Raw genomic sequence first — 24,933 nt, forward strand, 5'->3', positions numbered from 1 at the left:
TAAGATTTTTTAATAGAAGTAATTCACAAATCTGTTTAACTTTCTGGCACCAGTTGATTTAAAGGGAACCAATCATCAGATTTTACCCTATATAGTGCTTGGCAAAGCGTTATATAGGGTAAAATCTTTATTTTCACCATTCCCGGGGGACGCTCCTGCCCCCAGGGATGGTGAAGATATGAAGTTATAAACTAGTCACCGCCGCCGCCGTAAGTAGTCACCTGGGCGGGGAGCTCCTCTCACCTACTCCCGTTCTTCGGCCGGGAGCGACGCCCCCTCCGCTTGATTGATGGGCCGCGTCATCGCTCTGCTCCGTCTGTTCAGTGAGCGTAACAATGACGCGGCCCATCAATCAAGCGGAGGGGGCGTCGCTCCCGGCCGAAGAACGGGAGTAGGTGAGAAGAGCTCCCCACCCAGGTGACTACTTACGGCGGCGGCGGTGACTAGTTTATAACTTCATATCTTCACCATCCCTGGGGGCAGGAGCGTCCCCCCCGGGAATGGTGAAAATAAAGATTTTACCCTATATAACGCTTTGCCAAGCACTATATAGGGTAAAATCTGATGATTGGTTCTCTTTAAAAAAAAAAAAAAAAAAAAGAAAGTTTTCCACCGGAGTACCCCTTTAAAACAGGTAAGCACAAGGCTTACAAAAGAACTTCTACATGCCTATGCCGCACTCTATAAAAAAATTATAATAATAATTCCTGGAGTGCTTCTTTGGGTACATTAGAAGAATATACATGAAATATGAGTAAAACTGTTACAGAGAGAGTATAACCCTTCATGCCAGGGCCCACCTCTTTTGCGTATTGTGGGAGGGGTCTGCATGAATCGGTCATGGCAGAGCAACCGTAAGGCGCGTTCATATATACTATAGTCTTGGTCGCGTGTTTTCCTTCAGAGAATGAGCAGCGATATTTTACATATCATCCTATTACCAGTCCAGGCGGATGAATTAATAAGAAGCGAGCGCGAATACTCTTTAATGTACTTGTGCCGTCTCCCAGGTGTTAGGTTAAACTTTGCTAAATTGCTTGTAAAGTGTAACAGCTTTCCTAATGAGGGCAGCGCAGAAGGGCAGGGCTTTACGCCAGAACAATGAATTCATAGCAGATCACCGCCGAACCAAGTGATTTACAGCCGCACCGCTGAAAATAAATTAAAATGGTTATTACTATTCACCAGCGGAAGTTGTGTGTTGGAAAAAAAAAAGCACCCATACCAATATCAGTAACATAGGCGGCTGTGACATCATCGCTTTAGTTCGGGATCTATATGCGGCCCATAGACCTTGTACATGTGGCTCCTTACGCCCAAACCATGGGAAAAAAAAAGAGTCACAAATCCTAGAACTGCTCTAAAATATAGCAAAACTATAAGGATTCTTCTTGTCCCGCCTTGTTTCTGTGCAGGCACCCTGGGAATTACATATATATACAGTGATCCCTCAACTTACAATGGCTTCAACATACAATAGTTTCAACATACAATGCTCTTTTCTGGACCATTGTAACTTGAAACCAGACTCATCATACAATGCTATGGAATCTACGAAACGTGTCAATGGTTGGAAGAACCGACCAATCAGAATGGACATTTCACTGGTAAAACCCTTGTATTCCTGAAGTGAATGCACTGACTGGTGTCTGGTAGCGCCCCCTACAGTACAGGGAGGTATTACATGTTCTGTACTTTTTACCTGGGCCAGGGTTAGCTGCTTCTTTGGACATCAGGTGAGGGCAGCTCCATTTTACTTTTTTTTTTTAGGACATTGCGTGTTCTGTATAAGACCCTGAAGAAGCTTCTGTCCTGTACATAGACCAGTGTTTCCCCAAGAGGGTGCCGCCAGCTGTTGCAAAACTACAACTCCCAGCATGCCCGGACAGCCGAAGGCTGTCCGGGCATGCTGGGAGTTGTAGTTTTGCAACAGCTGGAGGCACCCTGTTTGGGAAACACTTACATAGACAGTGATTTACAGCTCCCAGCAGATCTTTATTACTTTTATATGTAAGGATTTGCGTTATCTACTTATTTTTCTTTAATCCTCACTTTTTTTCCTATTTTTGGATGTTCTGGTCTAAACATACAATGGTTTCAACATACAATGGTCATCTTGGAACCAATTAATATTGTAACTTGAGGGACCACTGTACAGTACACGCAATGTCCTAAAAAAGTAACATGGAGCCGCCCTCACCTGGTGTCCAAAGGAGCAGCTAACCCTGGTACAGGTAAAGTGTACAGAACATGTAATACCTCCCTGTACTGTAGGAGGCGCTACCAGACACCAGTCAGTGCATACGCTTCAGGAATACAGGGGTTTTACCAGTAAACTGCCCATCCTGATTGGTCGGTTCTTCCGGCCATTGACACGTTTCACAGATCTGGGCTGTCCATAACATTGTATGTTGAGTCTGGTTTCAACTAACAATGGTTCAGAAAAGACCATTGTATGTTGAAACTATTGAATGTTGAGGCCATTGTAAGTTGAGGGATCACTGTATATATATATTTATTTTGCTTATATAGTGCAGCATATACTATTATCAGAGAATAATGTAGAGGTTCTTTTTTTTAGTTAATGTGGCAGGCAATTGGTTTTCATCCATTCTGATTGCAATTCCATTCTTATTCCTCCTACATTTTTCATAAATCCTCTTCCATTGCAAAGAGAGGTGGTGGAGTCTCTTCACTGCACCTGGTCATCTAATGAGGCTGCTGGTGCTGGAGTTCAGCCAGGTGATCTGATTAGATTCATTAGTGGGTTGAGGCCAGTTCACATCATGTACAATTTTTATACATTTTCTCATTAAAAGTGTGATTTTTAGAGAAATATCACAGTCTATAATCACAATTGAGGTGTCTTATGAAGATTTGCAGTCTTTAGGGTTGTGTTTACACATTGAATTTTTACGGCATTTTTCACACATTTTCACAACCTTTTCCACAAATTTGGCAGTGATTTTTCAAAATGTCACAAAAAAGCACCATTTTAGCTCACTGTCAGCCCTGGGAGATGTGTTGCTTCTTATATACAGATAAGGAAAGATGCGTCAAATAAAGCCAGTGGGGAGGTGCCGTGGAGACGGACTCCCATGACTACTTATCTGGGTCCCAGCAGATTTTTCTCTGAACCACCCAAGCATGTTAGAGTAAATCTGGACCCTGCAACGGCCTCATGCTACCAAAGTTTGGGCAGGATAATACAGGTGTTAGGTTCCCTTATAAGGGGTACTCCGGTGAAAAACTTTTTTTTTTCTTTTTTTTTGAATCAACTGGTGCCAGAAAGTTAAACAGATTTGTAAATTACTTCTATTAAAAAATCTTAATCCTTCCTGTACTTATTAGCTGCTGAATACTACAGCGGAAATTCTTTTCCGTTTGAAACACAGAGCTCTCTGTTGACATCATGACCACAGTGCTCTCTGCTGACATCTCTGTCCATTTTTAGGAACTGTCCAGGGTAAAAGGAAATCCCCATAGCAAACATATGCTGTTCTGGACAGTTCCTAAAAGGGACAGAGATGTCAGCAGAGAGCACTGTGTTCATGATGTCAGCAGAGAGCTCTGTGTTTTAAAAAGAAAAGAATTTCCGCTGTAGTATTCAGCAGCTAATAAGTACAGGAAGGATTAAGATTTTTTTTAATAGAAGTAATTTACAAATCTGTTTAACTTTCTGGCACCAGTTGATTTAAAAAACAAACAAAAAAAAAACAAAAACGTTTTTCACCGGAGTACCGCTTTAACCCTTACAAGGGGGTGGACTTTATCAGTAGAATACCCAGGTAACAGACCCTAGGATCATAGAAGGAAACCCTCAAGATCTTTTAGCCGCAGGTGTTTATTTACACCCCAGTGAGGTGCAAAGTGTGTGTTGGCGTTGTGCCCATAGCGCAACACCCCAAGGTGAGTGTACATCTTGCTAGTCTTGATACACACTATTGACCACTAGGGTAATGGCACTTACAGCACCTCTTCTGTGTTCTTTTTGCTTTCTATACTTAGACAGTCTTTAGGATGGTCACTAATAGACAGTAGTGTTGAGCGGCATAGGCCATATTCGAATTCGCGAATATCCGCGAATATATGGACGAATATTCGTCATATATTCGCGAAAATTCGCATATTCGTAATATTATCTTTTATTTTCGCATACACGAATATTCGCGCATGCGAAAATTAGCATATGAGAAAATTCGCATATGCAAAAAGTATCATATGCAAATTTTCGCATATGCGAAAATTCGCGCCCCAGTCTCACACAGTAGTATTAGAGCCTTCTTTACACCACACAAGCTGGAAGCAGAGAGGGATGATCACTGTGATGTGTACTGTGAAAAAAAAAAAAAAAACGAATATTCATAATTACGAATATATAGTGCTATATTCGCGAATATTCGCGAATATGCGATATTCGCAAAAAAATTCGTATTGCGAATATTCACGAGCAACACTAATAGACAGCCAGATTACTGCTAGCAGGTTGGATTAGAGATATAGTCAGAAGAGAATGGGAAGAAAGCATTGGGTCGAAAATCGGTAACAGAAGAACGGGTGGCACAGTCAAGTCAGGGTCTGTACATAAATATATCCAAAAGCCACAAAATACAAACACAAAAACACCAGGAAATTCCCATCTAGAGATGATAGCCAAGAAATTGGATACTGGATCACTTTTCACTTTATGGTCCTGGAAAGTTGATGTCTTGCGCTGTTGTGGGTTTGGTCTTTCGGGTGTAACCAAGCACAACAAGAAGAGGCAAGCTATGGCATTCATTTGGGAACACAGTACTAGTGTTGCTCGCGAATATTCGCAATACAAATTTTATTCGCGAATATCGCATATTCGCGAATTCGCAAATATTCGCGAATATAGCGCTATATATTCGTAATTACGAATATTCAGGTTTTTTTTCACAGTACACATCACAGTGATCATCCCTCTCTGCTTCCAGCTTGTGTGGTGTAAAGAAGCCTCTAATACTACTGTGTGAGACTATATTTCGCATATGCAAATTTTTGCTTATGTTAATTTTGTATACGCTAATTTTCGCATATGTTATTTTCGCATACGCGAATTTTCGCATATACGAAAATAAAATGAGAATATTACGAATATGCGAATATTCGCGAATATATATGACGAATATTCGTCCATATATTCGCGAATATTCGCGAATTCGAATATGGCCTATGCCGCTCAACACTACACAGTAACACGGCAACTCATGATGGCTAGTAGCTTCCGACACTGATGTATTTACAAAGTTACTTATTAGTAAGGATAATGGGGGAGATTTATCAAAACCTGTGCAGAGGAAGAGTGGTGTAGTTGCCCATAGCAACCAATCAGATTGCTTCTTTCATTTTCCACCGGCCTCTTTAGAGGCCGGTGGAAAATGAAAGAAGCAATCTGATTGGTTGCTATGGGCAACTGCACCACTCTTCCTCTGCACAGGTTTTGATAAATCTCCCCCAGTGAGAATAGTCAGAATTAGTAAGAATAATATCTATGTGCACAGTCTACCGTATTCACTGGCTCCTCACCAATGTAGGAGTGGATCTTGTTCTAGCTGTAATTGGCATTCATCATTGGAGGTGTCATCAACCATTGACCAAACACAGATAAGTTTTCACGTAAAAAATATATATAAACATTGAGTAATATAGCTTGACATTTTACGCATCTAGAGTTATATCGATGATGTTTTATACTTCCACATCAATTGCTACATTCAGATTTGTTTTGTACAGTATCGTACAGTTAGTTATATGACCTACCAGCTCTGCAATAACTGTGTATCTATCACTGGAGCTCCCACAATGCAATTCTCTCAGAAAACAGTAACATTCTAAATTTAGTTTTCAATGTGAACAGAGGGGGAAAAAAACATCACGTAGATATATATATATATATATATATATATATATATATATATATATATATATATAAAATAAAATAAAACATAAAAAAAAGTACAAAATACATAAACAAAATGGTTTTCCAAGTGAAATAACATTATGTTTAGCAGGAGAAATTTAATATTAAATGTAGCCATTCAAATGAATAGTTTTGTAAGTATAACATGTACTTTCCGATTTTGTTAAAGCCTCTTATCAGGCACGCAGTCAAGGTCCCAGAAAGATACCCCCACCCCCCTTCCCTTAGACATATGAACATCCAAGGTCTAATGTCTATGTTTTCATCCCATAGGTGAGACAAGTATAAGAAGACCCTTTCTCCCTAAAGATGACATGATGAGAATCAAACCTGACAACATTCCCAAACCGGATATGTACTACAACTTACCAGAGAAATCACACATAAATATGGGTCCATACAAGCAAAATGCTGATGTCATGAGTCGTTTAACAACAAAGGGATCGGTGGAAATGAAGATGCATGCCGCAAGACCGCCACTGTGCGCCCATCGATCACAAAGAGGTGGCCCCAGTGTTCTTCTGAGTGAGAGAAAAGATATTTCTTCACAGACAGACAATGACCTTATCTGTAAATACATGGAAAGTGATAAATTAGAGGAACCCAGAAGACAAATAACTGAACCGGAGACACAAAATGTAAAATTTGAGGAACAGAAAATTCAAACTCATGTCACTGAAGAAAATTGTTTTTTGAATAATGACAGCATGCTGCTGTCAGCCAGGATAAGAAAAGTGAATATTCCAAAGAGTGTTGGTTTTTATATACCACACATTCAGCACAAGTCAGACATGGCGGTAAACACACCTCAATCACGGCAAGAACAGCTCTGCCGCCCGCACCTTGGGAGCAAGTATCTACTGACTATAAATAACAAAGACTATGAAGCTAGACAGGCAAGCTACACCAGCACCCTGGTGGATACTTTGAAGGATGTTTACATCAATGGCAACATGATGTACACAAGAAGAGTACAAGACTACTTAAGGGTGAAAGTTAACCTGCAGCCATTTCGGAAAGTCAGGGTCCATCCGCAGAAAAATATGGAGGCCACCAAAAGAGGCCAAAGTCCTAAACGTCTTAGACCGCAGTCACCAAGAAAGAAATTAAGATCATGCAATTCATCCTTGTCTTCTGGTGAGACAAAGGTAAAAAAACAAATGGAAACAGTAGAGAGTAAACCATCTCCTGTTGACCATCCATCGATGCTGGGCATTGACTCGAAAGACTGTTCAAGTTCAAAAGCTAAAGATGTTCATGATAAAAAATCTATGGGAAAAAGTGATAATGGAAATGATATATCTGGTAAAGCAGCAATGACACCATTTAAAGAAAGAGGTGATACTATAGAAGGTCTTCCCAGTGGGACAGTAGAAGACTCGTTGCCAAATGTTCTTGAAGATCAAGGTTCAAAAACAGCCTTCAACTCTTTAAAATCTGAAAGAACCCTTTCATTAGAGCAAAGTCAAAATCCCAGCCAGCTTAAAGATCCAGAGATACACGGAGAAAGCGAGGAGTTAACAGAGAGTAAGCTGCAGACACAGTTGGAAAGCCAAGATAACGCCAGAGCTCTCTGTGGAAATGTGCTTGATCCAACACCGTCAAATGTCACCGGTATTTCTGAAGGAACAGACTCTACGGCATGTGGAAATAACATTAACTGTGAAATAGATATTGCTGGTTCATCATTGCCAGGTAATAAGGTCAATGGCCATTTAGAGGGCTATAGAAAAGATGATATTGCTGAAGCGGGTCATTTGCCCAGACCTGATAATTCAATTAAAAACACCACAATCAATGAAGACACGGACAGAGAGATGAAGGGGGCCAATGACAGCTCTCCTGATGATTCCAAGGCAGACGAAACAGGGCATCTCGAAGGATGTGAAAAGGAAGATGTACACTCAGACAGAAATGCGAAGGTTACGGATCATGAGGACCATGGAAAAATATTTTCTGCTTCTAGTTTACAAAGCACCCCTGGAAGGGATGATCCACCATTGAGCACGGTCATTGACCTTCAGCGTAACATTAATCAGCAGGTGGAAGAGACAGGAATCCAGGATCATAAACTTGATGAAATAAATGTCACTCAACAAAGTGTTGAGACAGAACCAGACCTGCCCCTCAAGTCACATCAGTCACGAGAAACTGGGTCTTCTATAAAGAATGAGGTTCCTTTAATGCCAAGGCAAAATAATGAGGCTCCAGAGGGGCCGGCGGCTCATACATCAGTATTACCCGCACAACAAAATAATGCAAACAACAATCACTCCAAAGCATCTGCGAAGAGCGGGCGGAAACATCTCAGTCTGTCAGACAGCTCCAAAGTCATCATTGTTGTAGAAAGTCTAAATGAAACAATCAACATACAAAAATATCTGAGCGAACGCAGAGCAAGACACCACACCTGGCAGACGACAAATTATCCCGGTACCGAAAATGACAGCGCGTCAGGAGATGGCAGCCAGAAGAAGAAGATCTGCCTCATCCTCCCAGAGAAATCTGGAGTCCGAGACCCAAAATTATCCAGCAAGAAAATCAAATGACTTTTCTGTTCAAAATTGTTAAAGAACAATTGTGCCCAATATTTAAACTCATCCCCTATAAGTACATGTCATTTCTGCTGTCATGTTGCAAAGAATGATGTCCAGCTGTTTTTAATTTTTATCTATCTTTGCAAAACCAATATGGCGTCATTGAAGTTTTCCTGGTTGCTGTTTCACAGCTGTTTTAGAGCCTTGAAAGGAAAACATGTCTAGCCAAAGGGTTCAAAAAATCCACTGTCGTATTCACCATAAGGGAAGTCAAATGAAGAGGGTCTTCTGTTCAGGATGCTCATCACCTAGCCTGGGTGTAGAGCTGCAAAGAGCGTTAGGGTCTATTCACACGGAAGAAATTCCGCTTGCGAAATTCTGCCTCAAATGAAACCCCAACACACTTGTATGGGATTCCACACTCCCATCGGCACTTCGGAATTTCCGCGTGGGGAATTCTGCAAGCGGAAATTCCAAAGTGTCAACAGGAGTGCGGAATTTCATACAAGTGTATTGGGATTTAATTTGAGGCGGAATTCCACCGGTGGAAATTCCGCCGTGTGAATAGACCCTTACTCGCTCTGGAAGACCTACCCTGTCCTGTATTAGGTTATGTTCACATGGCAGACATTTCTTCTATTCTGCTTGAATTCAGAGTCCCATAAACTACAATGGGGCTCTGAACGGAATTTTGCAAAATTTAAAGACGTGTTATAATTTTGCAGAATCTGAAATGCAGAATTTCCATGGTAGAAATTCTGCAGTGTGAATGGGACAGTGAAATCCCCATTGAAGTTAAAGTGCAATAAAATTTGCGGAATGTCCGTGCAGAATTTTTTTTCTGAGGAATTCCGTGCGGACATTCCGCCGTGTGAGCATGGCCTTACACAGACACACCATTGATGTGAAAGGGCATTGTGCAATGCTTAATTTCTCCTGTGGTGGTGCTACAGGGAATTTAAACACTTACTGCCATGTTTTCTCAAGAATTACGGCTAAATGCTTGGGGCCCCAGAGAAGGGACACTTTCCGATAATTGCCATTTAGCCCCATAAGCACCATGACCAATGACAATCATGTTGCATGTTGAGAGGGTCCCTCCTGTCCTGTTCCTGTAAGCTCCGGCAGGTGATAGTTGGAGCTGACTGGGTAATCGAGACAGGTCTTGGTCAAATAAAAGTCCTATTTACAGTGTCTTTAGGGGCCATGCCTAAGGTGTCCCATTAGAATAGAGCATTCACTCCATTTATATTCTCCCAGAGACAGATGAGCTCTGTAATTGTTTATCCTGAACACTCCCATAGACAATGAATGGCGCAGCACTGCAAATGTGTGACCGCCACTCCATTACAAAAGCAAATTTAGAACCCTCAGATGAGTCTTACAAACAAATATATGTAAGAGCTCATGTCCATGGCACAACTGTCTATACAGATCAATTCAGTCGCCATGGTCAAGCTTTGTAAGTGACCATATACAGAAAGAATACCAGGGCAAATATAGGGCGCATTGGTCTAATCATTTTCTTTGCTGGTTTTAAAGAGTACCTGTCACCATATTTTCTAAACTAACTCAGATTATATTCCCTAACTACTCCTAACACCCCTCCTGCACTTAAATATTTTTCATGTAGCTTAGAAAAGCTTTGTATCACACCTGTGAGAGCTGTGCCTCGCCATGCCCCGCACGCACTTCCTGAGCTTGGTCTCCTGCCAGGCCGGGAGGAGACCAAACTAACAGTTCTACTTTAAATTTTTTTCAATCACATTAAAAACATATAAAAGGTTGAGAATTGTAACAGCAAGTAAATAGTAAAGTCTCTTATAATTACATAAGGAACAATATATTAAAAGTTTAGTTTGGTGCCAGGTACACTTTAAAGAAAAACCCTCATGCCTTTATGGCAGATAGGAAATCAGATATAAGTATAGTGAGGCTTCATGCAGCTCTATGGCAGCCCTACTCGTCCATACAACACTAAGCTATAATATAACCATTTACATAAGCCCTAAGACATTCTATGTTCTATTTTTTATATAGCTTCAGGGTTTATTCCCAGTATTTCCTCTGGTGGATCCAAGGTACCGCCATCTAACATTGACAAGGCTGCTATGCTGTTCGGGGGTCTGAATGAGAATTGTTATGGGTGCTGTAATAAGGGTCATAGTGACCGTCACCCATTTAAATTTAACTAAGAAATGTCTGAGCAGAATTTATAACCCCTCCATAGGAAAAAATATATATGTTAATGGTTAATACTAACTGGTAATGTTTAGGGTGTGTGTGTGTTTTTTTTTTTAATCTTTATTTTAGGTGGAATTTTCCTTTGAGGGGACACTTCAATGGAAACTTTGCAAATAATATTATTAAAAGTAAATAAATAAACTTTGCAATATATCCTTTTCTCCCCTCCCTTTTAAAATCATCATTCACTCTTCAGCTTGCTGAGGGGTCAGGTACTGCTCAATAATGTCCTCTATGCTGCTGATGCTTCTGAGGTTGTGTTGTAGAGATATAAATTTGAGGATTCCCTCCTCTGTGTGTGTGCAGAGAGACATCATAGCAGCTTGTCATAGGTCAACTGAAACAACAGGTATGCATCAACATTAAGTCAATATTATCTACATTTGCTAGAGATAAAACATAAGATGTATAACTTTGCAAACAGACATCATGTAAATGGGCACTGTCAGATACAACAACATTTATATGTTGTACATCTTGGCAAAACATTAACCTTTCTAATATACTTCATAAGAAAATTGTATTTCCTTTTTATAGAAATCATGGCTTATAAAATCATGGCTTTGTCCAAGCTGAAGCACAGGCATGGACAAAGTGCAGTAAGTGAGGGTGGGCTAGCACTCCTCTGTGCTCTCTCCTGTCTGAGAGTACAGGAGAGAGGATGAAGGAGTACTATCAGACAGGAGAGAGCACAGAGAAGTACTAACAGACAAGAGAGAACGCAGAGGAGGGCTATCGGACAGGAGAGAACACAGAGAAGTACTAACAGACAAGAGAGAATGCAGAGGAGTGCTATCAGACAGGAGAGAGCACAGAGGAGTACTATCAGACAGGAGAGGGTACAGAGGAGAGCTATCAGACAGGAGAGAGCACATAGGAGTACTATTAGACAGGAGAGAGCACAGAGGAGTACTATCAGACAGGAGAGAGCACAGAGGAGTGCTATCAGACAGGAGAGATCACAGAGGAGTGCCATCAGACAGGAGAGAGCACAGAGGAGTACTATCAGACAGGAGAGAGCACAGAGGAGTGCTATCAGACAGGAGAGAGCACAGAGGTGTATTACCAGACAGGAGAGAGCACAGAGGAGTGCTATCAGACAGGAGAGAGCACAGAGGTGTATTACCAGACAGGAGAGAGCACAGAGGAGTGCTATCAGACAGGAGAGAGCACAGAGGAGTGCTATCAGACAGGAGAGAGCACAGAGGTGTATTACCAGACAGGAGAGAGCACAGAGGAGTGCTATCAGACAGGAGAGAGCACAGAGGTGTATTACCAGACAGGAGAGAGCACAGAGGAGTGCTATCAGACAGGAGAGAGCACAGAGGTGTATTATCAGACAGGAGAGAGCACAGAGGAGTGATAGCCCACTCTCACTTACTGGACTTTGTCCATGCCTGTGCTTCAACTTGGACAAAGTCATGATTTTATAAGCCATGATTTCTACAAAAAGAAAATTACATTTTTGTTATGAAGTATATTAGAAAGGTTAATGTGGTGCCATAATGTACAACACATAAATAGTTTTTGAATCTGACAGTGCCCATTTAAGAGACAGGAATCATTTGTTTAATCTATTTATTAGCTATCTGCCTATATCTGCAGCTCTAAGCATGATATAGACCTGACAGATTCTCTTCCATAATGATAGTTCATGAAGCCTGAAATTAAAAGGGTTATCCAGGAATAAATTTATTTTAAAAAATGCTGCCGTCTGTCTCCAGGTTGGGTCTGGTATTACAACTTGGCTCTATTCATTTCAATGGAACTGAGCTGCAGAACCACACCCAACCTTGAGACAGATGGGGAGAGGTTTTTGAAAGACATTAGCCCTGTTTTTCTTTGGCTGGATAACCCCTTTAAATATCAGACTGGAATATTAATTCAATTTAGAGCAAAATTCTTTATATAAATTTTTATTTTGTATGCTCTTTTATTATGAAAAAAAGTTCATCGATTATTAAGGGAATAAATACAACTCACATTCACTAGGTGGAGACATTTCATCTCTTATTATTATTAATCATAGAAGGTTCTATTCTTTCCAAAAAGCAATCGCTTCACTCACAGAGACACAAGAAAGCAATTCCAATCTGCTGCTTAAATAGGACTTTATTTTGGTGGCTGCGCCTTTTTATCAATGGGACAAATAGGTTCATCATGACGCGTAAATTACAACACGCAAAACATTGTGGCTGAGACCTGTATCCCCCAAAAAAGATCTTCCCAGCCAAGTCACTTCATATTATGAACACAGACGGCTCCGATATCATAGTAAAATTCCCTGCTATATAATTGCTTTTATTTATATGGCTTATTCCGCAGCACTGTACCCATCATGTCATCACTTAAACTGGGGTTAATCTAAATTCACCTATCTGTATGTTTTGGAGGGTGGGAGGAAACTGGAGTCCCCTGAGGAAACCCATGCAAGTATGAAGAGAGACGCTTGGTGGGATTTGATTTTGAATGGCAAAATGTGGACACAGCCTTATGCATGGATTTCAGGCATGCCAAGATTTATAATGAGCATCAGAGTGCTGTAATGGGAAGCATGGTGGCTCAGTGGTTAGCACTGTTGCCTTGCGCTGCAAGGCAACAGTGCTAACCACTGAGCCACCATGCTGCCATTGCAGTATCGTGTTGCCCATTACAAGCACGTGCGTGCTCGACATCTATGCATAAGGCTGTGTTCTCATGTCGCTCTTTCTGTGTATTTTCTGTGTATTCTGTGTAATATTCTGTGTATTTTCTGAAACAAATACCATTAATTGAGTCTTAAACTTTAAACAAAATTGGAGGGTAATTCCTTTACACTACACACCGACTATTCTTACCAAAGATTCAATGTGTAAGTTTGTTTATATTTTTTGCTATTAAAAATCAAATAAAAAAACCAAACAGTTTGCATCCTATTTGATTAAAGAAGAACTCCGGGATTTTTTATTTTTTTTGCCTATATATTGCAGCAAAGGCTATTATGAGAAAATAAGGTAGAGGTTCTTGTGTATGCCTCGTGCTTACCTGTTTTTGCTGATGTGGCAGGCAAAAAATTGCAGCCATACTGGTTTATAATCCCTTTACTGAAGTGATCCTGTAATGCATACTGCATTTCCCATGAATTACCAGGTATCTGGCTTTGGGTGTAGTGTTTGATCACTGCACCTGTTCATCTACTTCGTTCATCTACTAGTGATGACGAGTGTGCATGTGGGCAAAGAAAACGGAGTGTTTCTTTAAAATAAATAAATAAAATTTACATAATGAGTTTGTAACAAATTTCTTTATAGTGGGTATTAGATAAGCGCTCAATTGAACCGACCCTATTCCATCTATTAACTGAAATTCACAGAAAGAAAATTAATTAATGAATTTTGTTACATAATCTTTAGATGAAAGACACACTGTAACTTACCTCAGGGCATGCGTTCCATCCTCGCATCAACAGCGATGATATGGGCTTGGGTATAGAGTATCCTATAGGTGGTCGGATGTGATGATACGCCATGTCCGCAGCTGCAGCGGCTTTAAAAACATTGGAGAAAGGGAATATGAGAATTGCTGAACATAAAGGAAATCAAAATATTATATCTCTAGTAAATAGCAAAGGAACCTCCGCCCCTCCATTATTGGCAAGAGATAAATGTAACTTAAGGGTGCGTTCACACGGTATTTGTTTTTGCAGGTTTTCCGCTGCGGCTGTCCGTAGCAGATTCTCCGCGGCGGAATTTACGCTGCGGAAAATCCACCGCAGTCCCTACTGTCTTCAATGGGGCTTGCGGCGGATTTTCCGTAGCGTAAATTCCTCCGTGGAAAATCTGCTGCGGACAGCCGAGAAGAGCCCGCCCCTTTCAAATACGCAGCAGAAAACTCGCAAAAATAAATAGCGTGTGAATGCACCCTTATAATCCACTATATATGACCTGAATAATTAACAAAATATTCAAAAGTTACTTGATAAATAGAAGAAAGATAGCTAGATATGACATCTAGATAGATAGATACAGTGGGGATCAAAAGTTTGGGCACTCCAGGTAGAAATTTGTATTAATGTGCATAAAGAAGCCAAGGAAAGATGGAAAAAATCTCCAAAAGGCATCAAATTACAGATTAGACATTCTTATAATATGTCAACAAAAGTTACATTTTATTTCCATCATTTACACTTTCAAAATAACAGAAAACAAAAAAAATGGTGTCTGCAAATGTTTGGGCACCCTGCAGAATTTATAGCATGCACTGTCCCCTTTGCAAAGCTGAGACCTGCCAGTGTCATGGATTGTTCTCAATCACCATCTGGGAAGACCAGGTGATGTCAATCTCAAAGGTTTTAAATGCCCAGACTCATCTGACCTTGCCCCAACAATCAGCACCTTGGGTTCTTCTAAGCAGTTGTCTAGAAATCTGAAACTGAAAATAGTTGACGCTCACAAAGCTGGAGAAGGCTATAAGAAGATAGCAAAACGTTTTCAGATGTCAATATCCTCTGTTCAGAATGTAATTAAGAAATGGCAGTCATCAGGAACAGTGGAAGTTAAAGCAAGATTTGGAAGACCAAGAAAAATATCAGACAGAACAGCTCGCAGGATTGTGAGAAAAACAATTCAAAACCCACGTTTGACTGCACAATCCCTCCAGAAAGATCTGGCAGACACTGGAGTTGTGGTACACTATTCCACTATAAAGAGATACTTGTACAAATATGGTCTTCATGGAAGAGTCATCAGAAGAAAACCTCTTCTACGTCCTCACCACAAAAATCAGCATTTGAACTTTGCAAATGAACATATAGACAAGCCTGATGCATTTTGGAAACAAGTTCTGTGGACCGATGAGGTTAAAATGGAACTTTTTGGCCGGAATGAGCAAAGGTACGTTTGAAAAAGAAGGGGAACAGAATTTAATGAAAAGAACCTCTGTCCAACTGTTAAACATGGGGGTGGATCAATCATGCTTTGTGGTTGTATTGTAGCCAGTGGCACAGGGAACATCTCACGAGTAGAAGGAAAAATGGATTCAATAAAATTTCAGCAAATTTTGGATGCTAACTTGATGCCATCTGTGAAAAAGCTGAAGTTAAAGAGAGGATGGCTTCTACAAATGGATAATGACCCTAAACACACCTCGAAATCCACGGGGGATTAAATCAAGAGGCGTAAACTGAAGGTTTTGCCCTGGCCTTCACAATCTCCTGACCTCAACATATTCGAAAATCTATGGATAGAACTTAAAAGAGCAGTGCGTAACAGACATCTCAAAAAGCGTTTACAAGCTGTGATACTTGCCAAAGGGGGCAGTACAAGATATTAACTCTGCAGGGTGCCCAAACTTTTGCAGATGCCATTTTTTTTATTTTTTTTTATTTTGAAAGTGTAAATGATGGAAATAAAATCTAACTTTTGTTGACATATTATAAGAATGTAATTTGATGCCTTTTGGAGATTTTTCCATCTTTCCTTTATGCACATTAATACAAATTTTTACCTGGGGTGCCCAAACTTTTGATCCCCACTGTAGATAGGTAGATAGATAGATATGAGATAGATAAATAGATAGATATGAGATAGATAGATATGAGATAGATAGATGATATATATGAGATAGATAGATAGATATGAGATAGATAGATAGATATGGGATAGATAGATAGATAGATAGATAGATAGATAGATATGAGATAGATAGATAGATATGGGATAGATAGATATGAGATAGATAGAAAGATAGATATGAGATAGATAGATAGATATATATGAGATAGATAGATATAGATATACTAAACCGCTCAACCCCAAGGCCAAAAGCATTGTAGCGGTAACATCCGAAAGGAAGACACCTATCCCAGCACCTTCCAGTTGTGGTCAGTAGATGATGCAGGGATGTAAGTGCATCATACATCTCCATAGGGACAAACAGCGTGACCCCCGACATCTTTACTTATCATAGTGCAGAACAGTACGGACCTCGCTTACAACCCAACCTGATCACATAAAGAGGAATTTGATTGGCCCATTTGTGCTTTTCATATTGGAACAGAGATGTTTCCAACATTACATAAGGGAAGAACGGTGCAGACATGAATGCAGAATGAAATTTATTGCCTAAATATAGACACCACGTGCACAGAGGAACTTATTAATGTAACACAGACATAACACATGAATGAAACTAATTAAGTAGTCTACAAAACATATATTAAGTACACTTCTCATGCATAATGGAGCATATACTGTATATATATATATATATATATATATATATATATATATATATATAATGTCAGTCATAATACAAATATTGTGGGGGAGGTGTTCTCAAATGCTGATACAGAAGGTAAATGGGACATCTTTAAATCAACTCTAAATAACTATACAGCTAAATATATACCAAAGGGGAACAAATATAAACGATTAAAACTAAATCCTACATGGCTGACAAATGAGGTTAAAAGAGCAATAAACAACAAAAAAATAGCCTTCAAAAAATACAAATCTGATGGGTCAGCTATAACATTTAAACAGTACAAGGAGCTTAATAAAATCTGTAAAAATGTAATAAAAACAGCAAAAATTCAAAATGAGAGACAGGTGGCCGAAGAAAGCAAAACTAATCCTAAATATTTTTTTAGATATATAAATACAAAAAAACCAAGGGCAGAGCATGTAGGACCCCTTAATAATGATAATGGGGAGGTTGTCACGGGCGATCAAGAGAAGGCGGAGCTACTGAATGGGTTCTTTAGTTCTGTATGTACTATGGAAGAAGGAGCTGACATTGGTCAGGTCAGTGCTGGTAACACATCATATAATGTATTGAACTGGCTTAATGTAGAGATGGTACAAGGTAAGTTAAGTAAAGTAAATGTAAGCAAATCTCCAGGGCCGGATGGACTACACCCAAGAGTTCTTAGAGAGGTAAGTTCAGTAATATCTGTACCCTTGTTCATGATATTTAGAGATTCTCTGGTGTCTGGTATTGTGCCAAGGGACTGGCGCAAGGCTAATGTGGTACCAATCTTCAAGAAGGGCTCTAGGTCTTCGCCAGGCAATTATAGACCGGTAAGTCTAACGTGCATTGTGGGTAAATTGTTTGAAGGACTTATAAGGGATTACATACAGGAATACATAGGGGATAATAGTATTATAAGTGATAGCCAGCATGGGTTTACTAAGGATAGAAGTTGTCAAACCAATCTAATTTGCTTTTATGAAGAGGTGAGTAGAAGCCTTGACAGAGGAATGGCTGTGGATATAGTGTTTCTGGATTTTGCCAAAGCGTTTGATACTGTCCCTCACAGACGTCTGACAGGTAAGTTAAGGTCATTGGGCTTGGACACTTTAGTTTGTAACTGGATTGAACACTGGCTCATGGATCGTACCCAGAGAGTGGTGGTAAATGATTCGTACTCTGATTGGTCCCCGGTTATTAGTGGTGTACCCCAAGGTTCAGTACTGGGCCCGCTGCTGTTTAATTTATTTATCAATGATATAGAGGATGGTATTAACAGCTCTGTTTCTATCTTTGCAGATGACACCAAGCTTTGTAGCACAGTACAGTCTATAGAGGATGTGTATAGGTTACAAGATGACTTGGATAGACTAAGTGTCTGGGCATCCACTTGGCAAATGAGGTTCAATGTGGATAAATGTAAAGTTATGCATCTGGGTACTAATAACCTGCATGCGTCGTATGTCTTAGGGGGGCTGTGTATATAGAGGGGGGGCTGTGTATATAGAGGGGGGCTGTGTATATAGAGGGGGGGCTGTGTATATAGAGGGGGGCTGTGTATACTAATAACCTGCATGCATCGTATGTCTTAGGGGGGATTAAACTGGCAGAGTCACTGGTAGAGAAGGATCTGGGTGTACTTGTAGATCACAGACTACAGAATAGCATGCAATGTCAGGCTGCTGCTTCCAAAGCCGGCAGGATATTGTCATGTATAAAAAGAGGCATGGACTCAAGGGACAGGGACATAATACTCCCCCTTTATAAAGCATTGGTACGGCCTCACCTGGAATATGCTGTTCAGTTTTGGTCGCCTGTTCATAAAAGGGACACTGCGGAGTTGGAAAGGGTGCAGAGACGCGCGACTAAACTAATATGGGGCATGGAACATCTTAGCTATGAGGAGCGATTAAAGGAGTTACAATTGTTTAGTCTTGAGAAGAGACGTTTAAGGGGGGATATGATAAACGTATATAAGTATATAAATGGCCCATACAAAAAATATGGAGAAAAACTGTTCCAGGTTAAACCCCCCCAAAGGACGAGGGGGCACTCCCTCCGTCTGGAGAAGAAAAGGTTTAGTCTAAAGGGGCGGCACACCTTCTTTACCGAGAGGACTGTGAATTTATGGAACGGTCTACCTCAGGAACTGGTCACAGCAGGAACAATTAACAGCTTTAAAGCAGGGTTAGATACATTCCTGGAACAAAATAACATTAATGCTTATGCAGAATTATAAAACTACATCCCTTTCCCTTATCCCCTTACACCCTTCCCTTCAATCCCCTGGTTGGACTTGATGGACGTATGTCTTTTTTCAACCATACTAACTATGTAACTATGTAACTATTGTATTAATTATTATACATAGTGTGGACTACACATCATATACAAGGGACCCCAGTGACTTGTGCAATTAACCTTAAAGAGAACCTCTCATGATCTTGTTAAATTTTATAATCCTCCCAGTTCTCTGCCCCCATCATGATAATCCACCCCCTGCCTTTATTTTTTATTATTATTTATAAGTTTTCTACCTTGATATCGCTCTGTATTTTCTTCTCAGTCCCGTCAGATTCACAAACTGGGAAGGGGCGTTCCCCAAAATGCGTGACATCATCTGAAGCCATACAGGTGAGAACTTCCTCCCTCACTCTGCTACACACAGCCCAGAGCAGTTCAGTGTGAGATGAACTATGATTGGATAAGGCTGCACATCCCTCAGCATTTCCTGATTTTGGACTTCTGCCAGGCCAACAGGAGTCCAACATCTGTGCAAGAGATGGGGGGAAATGTGCTCTGGACAAGTAGGGAGACACCTAGTGGCAGCTTTTTTAAACACAAATAAAACATAGAAAACTTTATTTTTTATTTACCATATGGAGTGCAATAGCAAAAATTAGTTTTAATGAGAGTGCCCATTTAAGTGCAACATAGTATAATCCCTGCAGTAAATTCTGGTGCAATTTAGCATAAATGGTATAAACCAGATTAGTATTTGGGCACTCTGATGTACATATGTTGGGCTAAGTACAATATTAATGCAATTTACTATAATCATACCCACTCATTGTCCCCCTCTCTATTGTTTGTCTCCTTCAGTCCTTGATGTGTTTTATTGGAATATTTGTGTGGGATTTTCTTTAAAGGGGTATTCCAGGCAAAAACTTTTTTTTTTTTTTATATATCAATTGGCTCCGGAAAGTTAAACAGATTTGTAAATTACTTCTATGAAAAAATCTTAATCCTTCCAATAGTTATTAGCTTCTGAAATTTTCTGTCTAACTGCTCAATGATGATGTCATGTCCCGGGAGCTGTGCATGATGGGAGAATATCCCCATAGGAGCTGGACAGCTCCCGGGACGTGAGTCATCTGAAAGCAGTTAGACAGAAAACAATAACTCAACTTCAGAAGCTAATAACTATTGGAAGGATTAAGATTTTTTAATAGAAGTAATTTACAAATCTGTTTAACTTTCCGGAGCCAGTTGATATATATAAAAAAAGTTTTTGCCTGGAATACCCCTTTAACTTTTGATTCATCAATAAAATAACATTTTTTTATGATAGGGTTGCTCTTATTCTATGCCGGTTATTTATAGGTTAGCAAAATTCAAGAAAAAAAAAAAAAGTTGGCACTGCTACCGCATGTTCATATGCTGCATGTACACTGCAGCTACCACCTAATATCCTATGAACCCAGATATGCTTTACGTGGTGCTAAATCTTGAAACAAGACTTGAATCAATATATGCAAAAGAATGAGAAGCCCCTCACGTTTCCAAACAGTTAATATATTTTATTCATGTGTTGGGTCTTGGATACAGATAATGGCCGAAGGGCCATTTCACGTTGTGATGCGCTTCCTCGTGACCTCTGAGAGGTCACGAGGAAGCGCATCACAGCGTGAAACGGTACGTCGACCATTATCTGTATCCAAGACCCAACACATGAATAAAATGGATTAAATGGGCACCGTAAGATATAAAAACTTTTATATGTTGTACATCTTGGCAAAACAATAGTTTTTCTAATATACTTCTTTAAAATGTTTTCACTGCCTTTGAAAATCCCACCACTAGGGGTCCCCATACCTCCTGGGACACTGATGAGTTCCACAGCAGCATAAGAGTGTCCAAGAGCTGTAGGCACATAACTGAGGGCAACACTGGTGTAAAAAGAGTTATCCAAAAACTGTATCTCCAACTATTCCAAAACTACAAGTCCCAGCATTACAGGGCTGGCAAAGGATGACACACATGAATGACATAGGAAGATCTAAGTTATACACTCACCATATTGTTTTTGGTGGTAGAGTACAGGCAATCTCCAGTAATGATTGTGTGTGTGTAGCATAAAAGGGTTACAGAGCAGGGCTACCAGGTGGCTTCAAGAGCAGTGAGTCAGGAGAGTGAGGGAGGAACCATAACAGTGCAGGAAAAGAAGGACACGCCCCCTCCCTTTAAGACAATTGAAAAGACATTGAACAGCTGTAATATGCAATTATTTTGTGAAATATTGGTGATAGGAACATAAAAATGTCATGTACATGATCAGGATGAAGTACTGAGTAACATATAACAGTTTCGTTTTTTTTTTTTTTGTGGGATCTGACAGGTACGCTTTAAGGACACAGCCCATTTTGGCCTTAAAGGGATACTCTGGTTGAAATGTATTTTTAAATCAACTGGTGCCGGAAAGTTAAACAAATTTGTAAACTACTTCTATATAAAAATCTCAATCCTTCCAGTACTTATCAGCTGCTGTATACTATAGAGGAAGTCGAGTTGTTCTTTTCAGTCTGACAACATTGCTCTCTTCTGACACCTCTGTCCGTGTCAGGAACGCTCTAGAGCAGGAGCAAATCCCCATACAATCCTCTGCATCGCCATGCTACAAACATGGCCGCATCATTAATTTATCCTGTGCCAAGTGTTGGATCATACCAGGGACATTTTCAGGGAGGTCCAATCTACAATGTGCAAGATAACTACAGGGGGCCCTTCCTACAGAGGCAAGCTAACTACAGGGGTCCTAACGTCAGGGGGTCCTCTGTACAAGGGACAAACTACCTACAGGGGGGAGTCATATGTACTGGGGACAAACAAACTACATTGGGGTTCTACATAGAGGGACAAACTATCTATAGGGGGTCCTACATACAAGTGATATAATATATATAGGGGGCAAACTAACCACAGGGGTTCCTACCTACCGAGGGGTCCTATATACAGGGAGCAAATTACCTACAGGCCCTCCTACCTACATTGGGGGTCCAACCTATAGGGGGCAAACTTCTTAAAAGGAGTCCTAACTACAGGGGACAACATTTTATACATGTTGTCCAATATACAGAGCATGGAGGCAGGAGCAAGCTTAAAAAGTAGGTGCGAGTAGCAACCTCATCAATACCAGGAACATCACACACCTCACCAAAGATTTTTTTCGGCCCGCGAGTGATCACATAAATATCTGTGGTGGCCCAGTACAGGAGTTGTCATCCTTTTCACCTGCCCGTTCTGTGTGGCGGTGACCCTTTCAGTGTTCCCCTGGGTACACATCCCTCCTCAGGACTCTAAAGTGTTAAATGCTCTTATGTTATATGCTGGTTAAAGGGGTTAACCAGGAAAAAACTTTTTTTTATAGATCAACTGGCTCCAGAAAGTTAAACAGATTTGTAAATTACTTCTATTAAAAAAATCTTAATCCTTTCAGCACTTATGAGCTTCTGAAGTTAAGGTTGTTCTTTTCTGTCTAAATCCTCTCTGATGACACGTGTCTCGGGAAACGCCCAGTTTAGAAGCAAATCCCCATAGCAAACCTCTTCTAAACTGGGTGTTTCCCGAGACACGTGTCAGCAGAGAGCACTTAGACAGAAAAGAACAACCTTAACTTCAGAAGCTCATAAGTACTGACAGGATTAAGATTTTTTAATAGAAGTAATTTACAAATCTGTTTAACTTTCTGGAGTTAGTTGATATATAAAGAAAAAAGTTTTTTCCTGGAGTACCCCTTTAATCTTTTGAGGCGTTAGTGTGGCGTGCGGGGGTGCAATGTAAGGGAGATGTTGTAACCCTGGGGGCAGATGTTATTAACCCCTTCTTGTCGTGATGCCAGGGCATGGTTCAGCCTTAACTACCCTAAGGTAATACCGCTGGTCCTGGGCTTGGCACGGGGGCAATGAAGACACCAGCGCCAAGTTATGGACAACGATAGCTTTACTGAGGGTTGAAGACCACTGGTCTATGCAGTACAGCAAATATCCCAAGGAGGTGACCAGTGACACACAGGGACCTTGCAGGCTTGCTGGGACTTACAGTATATAGAGACACTTTAGTGCAGGCCACGGTGACTATATAGAAGACTTGACTGACTTGACTGACAATTGACATGAAGACAACTTTGACCTTACTTGAGCCGACTTGTGGCTGGAGACTTTGGGCTTGAGGCCTCCAATGCTCTGGACACTCTGAGACGACTGCACTGGACCTCAGCAGGAGAAAGAATGCTGGAAGAGACAGATTGTAGCTCCACCCCTGGTTTTTATAGGGGTGTCTAGCATAGAGCCCATAGGTCACTTTAGGGGTCACCTGGTCTCTAGTGCCTTCTGGGTAACAAGCACATGGTCACAGTAATTAAAGAAACATTACGCTTTTAGCATATAACATATGTACATCGGGGATAACACTGCAGGGGGCCCTGGGGACATAAAGGGAATCTGCCTGACAGGGCAGGAAAAGGGTATGGGGAAACACCATCCCATACTGGGCCACCACATTTGTCTCTTTAAATATTGTTTCTAAGGCCTCTGTTACCAAGGAAGGTGCAAGTGAACAGGTGATTTGTTGGTGACCTATGGGATTCCTCCATATTGCTCTCTTATATAGCTGGGAGGAGCCAGCTTAGTTTCAGTCTAGATGAGTCTGAGGTAGAGTCAAGTGAAGGCCTGAGAGTTGTCTGGTGTTCCTGAGGGAGTCCAAGGACTAATCAGGTAGCCATGCATCTACTACCAGGAACCCCTGCAGGTGAAAGTCAAAACCTGGCGGTAAGCACAAATAGAGGGGACCAGTCTAGTCAAGAAAGTCAAGTCTGTCACGTTTCTAAAGTCAGCGTGGGTTGCACAAGTCAGTCCAAGTCCTCTACAAGTCCCAGCGAGCCAACAAGCTCCCTAAAGTTCACTAAGCATCTCCTTGGGCCTGAACTGAGCTGTAAAGGCTTTAAGATCTGTCTCAGTAAAGTGCCGTTGTTCCGTAACCTTGCATCGGAGTGATTATCTACACCGCGCCTGGCCCAGGAACCAGCGGCCATACCTCGGGTGGTGTGGAGGATAACCACACCCTGGCATCACGAGCAAATAGGGTTAATACCATCTGCCCTAAGGGTTGACAACATCTGCCCTTCCAACACCCTCACCACATATCCATATGGCCATCAGTAGAGAAGAGGTCCCCCACAATCTTGTGTCTTTGTGTTACCGTCTTGATGTCCCCGGCTGACACATTGAAGCCGATTGTCCAGCGTATCATAGTCACATGACAGTATCTAAAGGTTGCTGAGCAACTGAGACACATGAGGTAAGAGATTCTAGGTCAGCGCAGTTAGTTTGTTTCCTCAACGTGAACTTGTTTCCTGCGCTAATATTTCTATGTTATATTAGAATTATTATTTTTTTTGTAAATCTATTATGTTATTTGGGCCACAATCATGCACTCAGCAGTAAAATCCTGCATTACAGCGATTCTTGCCGTGACTACAATGTTTTGTTTCAGATTTCATTGTCTATTCTCCCTATCTAGGACACATAGTTGCTAGGGCCAGATAAATAGGAAATCAACAGACCCATGTACTAAATACACACACACACACTATTTAAAGGGGTACTCTGATGAAAATTTACTTTTTCAAATTAACTGGTTTTCAAGTTATACAGATTTGTAAATTACTTCTATAGAAAAATCTTTATCCTTCCAGTACTTATC

At 40.7% G+C, this 24,933-nt stretch overlaps 2 protein-coding genes across 13 annotated transcripts in view; one reads left to right on the forward strand and one right to left on the reverse strand.

Annotated features, from left to right (window-relative positions):
• LRRC53 (leucine rich repeat containing 53) overlaps positions 1-8,607 on the forward strand; it is an 81,491-nt gene extending 72,884 nt beyond the window's left edge. For all 3 annotated transcript variants that reach the window (XM_056532717.1, XM_056532715.1, XM_056532716.1), the window contains exon 5: positions 6,218-8,607. In XM_056532717.1, the coding sequence (XP_056388692.1) occupies positions 6,218-8,493 (2,276 nt within the window). In that variant the 3' untranslated portion in view covers positions 8,494-8,607. The remainder of the gene's footprint in view (positions 1-6,217) is intronic.
• TNNI3K (TNNI3 interacting kinase) overlaps positions 1-24,933 on the reverse strand; it is a 245,454-nt gene that overhangs the window by 84,076 nt on the left and 136,445 nt on the right. For 9 of the 10 annotated variants that reach the window (XR_008846664.1, XR_008846665.1, XM_056532720.1 and 6 more), the window contains one exon: positions 14,141-14,250. Coding sequence is in view for 8 of the 10 variants with exons in the window: in XM_056532720.1 (XP_056388695.1) it covers positions 14,141-14,250 (110 nt within the window). In the remaining 2 variants the exon portion in view is untranslated. Of the gene's footprint in view, positions 1-13,681; positions 13,912-14,140; positions 14,251-24,933 lie in introns of those variants that run through there. The other variant, XM_056532726.1, reaches the window with a different exon arrangement.

The sequence above is a fragment of the Hyla sarda genome, chromosome 7 (assembly GCF_029499605.1).
Source record: "Hyla sarda isolate aHylSar1 chromosome 7, aHylSar1.hap1, whole genome shotgun sequence".
Lineage (NCBI taxonomy): Eukaryota > Metazoa > Chordata > Amphibia > Anura > Hylidae > Hyla > Hyla sarda.